We start from the raw sequence: 3,034 nt of genomic DNA, 5'->3' as shown, positions 1-3,034 counted from the left end.
CTTCTCTCTTGCTGTTGTCAGATGTGAAGCCTTCGAACATCCTGGTGAATTCTCGAGGAGAGATTAAGCTGTGTGATTTCGGGGTCAGCGGCCAGCTCATTGACTCCATGGCAAACTCTTTTGTGGGGACTCGGTCCTACATGTCTGTAAGTTCCTTCCAGCTTTCCTTTGGGTTTCTTTTTTACAATTTTGGTTCAACTCTGCTCTTACAGAATGGGCGTGGAGTGGCTGATTCACTCCTGGCTTTGCTCTGTGTTTCTGTCCTCAACTGGACTGCCCCGTTCCCAGTTCACGCTGGCCTCGCTGCCTGCCCTGTTCCCAGTTCACACTGGGGGTGAGCCCAGTGCTTCCAGGCACTGTCAGACACCTCCACATCCTCCTGAGGAGCTGGTGGCCAGTTGGCTCCAACCTGTGTTCCCGGACAGCTTTGGTGCACATGCAAGTGCAGAGACTTGCAAAGACATTTTGGATCCTTCACATATTTCCATATTTGATTTTGGCGAGTGTTTTTGGGTTCAAAAACATTTTCTCTTTCTGCATGCAAAGCTCTGTCCGAGAAACTGAGTGCGAAGGGGACACGGATGCCAATCCAGCATCGTCTGCTGCTGTGACCGTGTGTGCTCGCTGGTAAATCCAGTCTAGCCCAGGTGGGGTTTGGTGGAGGCTAGTGGGAAATTAAAGCCAAACTGGAGTCGGCCAGCCAGAGCGACCTGCAGGAGGAGCTGGTTGTGCCTCTCCTTGAAATGAGAATCATCATCAGTGTCAGCTCAGCCGCAGATAACACGCTGTCCGTGGCCATGAAATTACCTCCGGGCTGGCTCCGTGTCCCCACCGTGCATGGCCGTGGCTGGAACGAGCAGTGGGTCGTCATGGAAGGTGTCAGAGCAGAGTTCTGTGCCTGGGTCTGAGCTGCTCTCATATTTTGGGAATGGTTATTCCCGTACTATTATAGTTACACAGGGGCTATTTAAAAGTAGTGTCTCCTTCGTGCTCAGCCACTGGGTCTGACTCCAAGCTGCCGGTGTGGATGACTTGCATTTGATTTTTTTTTTTCTACATATTATTTTTTAAAATTATTTTTCTTTAAGAGCCCAGAGGGGATTTTCTGCTCTTTGGATTCCTCTTGGCTATTAACAGGAATGAGCAGGGGAGAAAAAAAAAATTGTTAATAAATTGAGTTGGTTAGATCTCAGCATAGGGAGAAATAGACTCCTGCGTACTCCAGACTAAATACAAGCAGCTGTAAACGCTGCTCAGCTGTAGCTGTTGATGAGATACAAGTGCTTTGTCTTTGCACCTGATCTTTCTTTTGGGACAGTCCTTTCCCTGGGAGAGCCGAGATGGAGAGACCATCAGGATATCGCATCTCATCTATTTAACGTCGGCGCGTGGTATTTCTGACTCTGCGTATCGATATTCTGGCTCGACGTGTGTTTCTGTGCTCTCTCCTTCCAGCCCGAGCGCTTGCAGGGCACCCACTACTCAGTCCAGTCCGACATCTGGAGCATGGGTCTGTCGTTAGTGGAGCTGTCGATCGGAAGGTACCCAATCCCCCCGCCAGACTCCAAGGAACTGGAAGCAATATTTGGCCGTCCCGTGGTGGACGGGGCAGAGGGAGAATCTCACAGCATCTCGCCGCGGGCCAGGCCCCCAGGACGCCCCGTCAGTGGTAGGGGCTGGCGTATGCATTGGAAAAAAAAACAAACCAAAAGCACGCAGCCGTGGGGATGAAGGGGTCGGGTTGTGTTCTGTGTGGCTGGGTTCGCCCCAGGCCATTTCGGATGAGGTTGTGGCGGGGAGGTGAGTGTTTCCAGGGAGATCCCTCTCCGCAGAGCGCACGGAGCTGCTTCGCTCCGTCAGAATCTGCTCCGCCACGGAGGTTTGTGATTCCTAACGAGCGCAGGTGAGAGTCCGGTATTGCACGGGGAGGTGGAGGTGGCTCTGGGGATGCTGTGAAGGATCAGGTTTGGAGCACCAACCGGCGTCTGAGGTTTTGAAGAGCTCGGTCCTTCCATGGGCTCCTTTAGACCCCAAGAAGGCTTAAGCCACCCAGCAGAGCACCCCGTGCTGGGGACGGTGCCAGCTGTCAGGATGTGGACCCTTGGAGATGCTTTGAGGGGCACTGGCACAGCCCCTGTTGCTCCTCAGGCTTTGCCTGTGCTGCCAACAGGTTCCTTTCAAGCTGGAGGCAGCTTTTTGGGAAGAGCTTTGCTGGGAGCTCTCCCAGAAGTACCAAACGGGCACGGGGGTTTGAAGGAGGCTCTGCTGGAGCCGTTTGCTTGGAAGCAGAACGCTCTAGAAGTGCTGCCAGCCTGCCACAGCAGATGGTCTGGTACTTTCCAAATGCTCCAAGCTAGGAAATAAATCTGGGCTATAGGCACGGCAAAAGAAATCTGAAATTTTGGAATGCGTTTTGGTTCTCTCTGCGTTATTTTTTTTTTTTATCTGCAAGCCAGTTCCCAAGTGGGTTGCCTCTGCAAAAGTCCCACAGTACATATGCTTTTTGCATGAAACGAGGCCCTTTGCTGGCCTCGAGCAGCCTCTCACCGCTGTTTTTATCATCTTAACCACGCAGGCCATGGGATGGACAGCCGGCCTGCGATGGCCATCTTTGAGCTGCTGGATTATATCGTTAACGAGGTGAGTGTTTCCTTACCGCCGGCTCTGCCGGGGCTTCCCTGAGCTACCGCAGCGTTGTGTCCCCTCTGCTGAGTCAGGGTGGGCTCCAGAACCTTTGCTTGAAGAAGGGTCCCTCTGAGCTGCACTGACGGCTTTTCCTTCCCTCTTCCCATCTCTTTGTATCGCAAAAGCGTCTCTGGTTTGGGAGTAAGGCTCTGCAGGGGGAAGTCCATAAAACCCTTGAAAGAGGAGAGTGGGGAGGGGAGCTCCTGGCTCTGATGACCTGCTTCTGCAACCGGATATTTCAGATGCGTTGCTCCCTAGATCAGCAGAGGTGGGGTTATTCGTATTTTCTCCGATGAAGCCCTTTGAGGGTGACCAGTGTGAAAATCCCAGGCTGAAATGTCCCACTGGA

The 3,034-nt window shown here is 52.7% G+C and overlaps 1 protein-coding gene across 1 annotated transcript in view; it reads left to right on the top strand.

The window, feature by feature from the left end:
• Positions 1-2,640, top strand: part of LOC104468104 (dual specificity mitogen-activated protein kinase kinase 2) — a gene marked incomplete at both ends in the record, with an annotated part of 5,416 nt that extends 2,776 nt beyond the window's left edge. Inside the window, 3 exons of the mRNA XM_010082121.1 lie at positions 22-146; positions 1,456-1,669; positions 2,576-2,640. Of these exons, the coding sequence (XP_010080423.1) occupies positions 22-146; positions 1,456-1,669; positions 2,576-2,640 (404 nt within the window). The remainder of the gene's footprint in view (positions 1-21; positions 147-1,455; positions 1,670-2,575) is intronic.
• Between the last annotated feature and the right edge of the window lie 394 nt (positions 2,641-3,034).

This window comes from Pterocles gutturalis, unplaced genomic scaffold, assembly GCF_000699245.1.
Source record: "Pterocles gutturalis isolate BGI_N339 unplaced genomic scaffold, ASM69924v1 scaffold15169, whole genome shotgun sequence".
In the NCBI taxonomy this organism is placed as follows: domain Eukaryota; kingdom Metazoa; phylum Chordata; class Aves; order Pterocliformes; family Pteroclidae; genus Pterocles; species Pterocles gutturalis.
The sequence above is the reverse complement of the archived record's forward strand: the minus strand, read 5'-3'. Positions and strand labels throughout refer to the sequence as shown.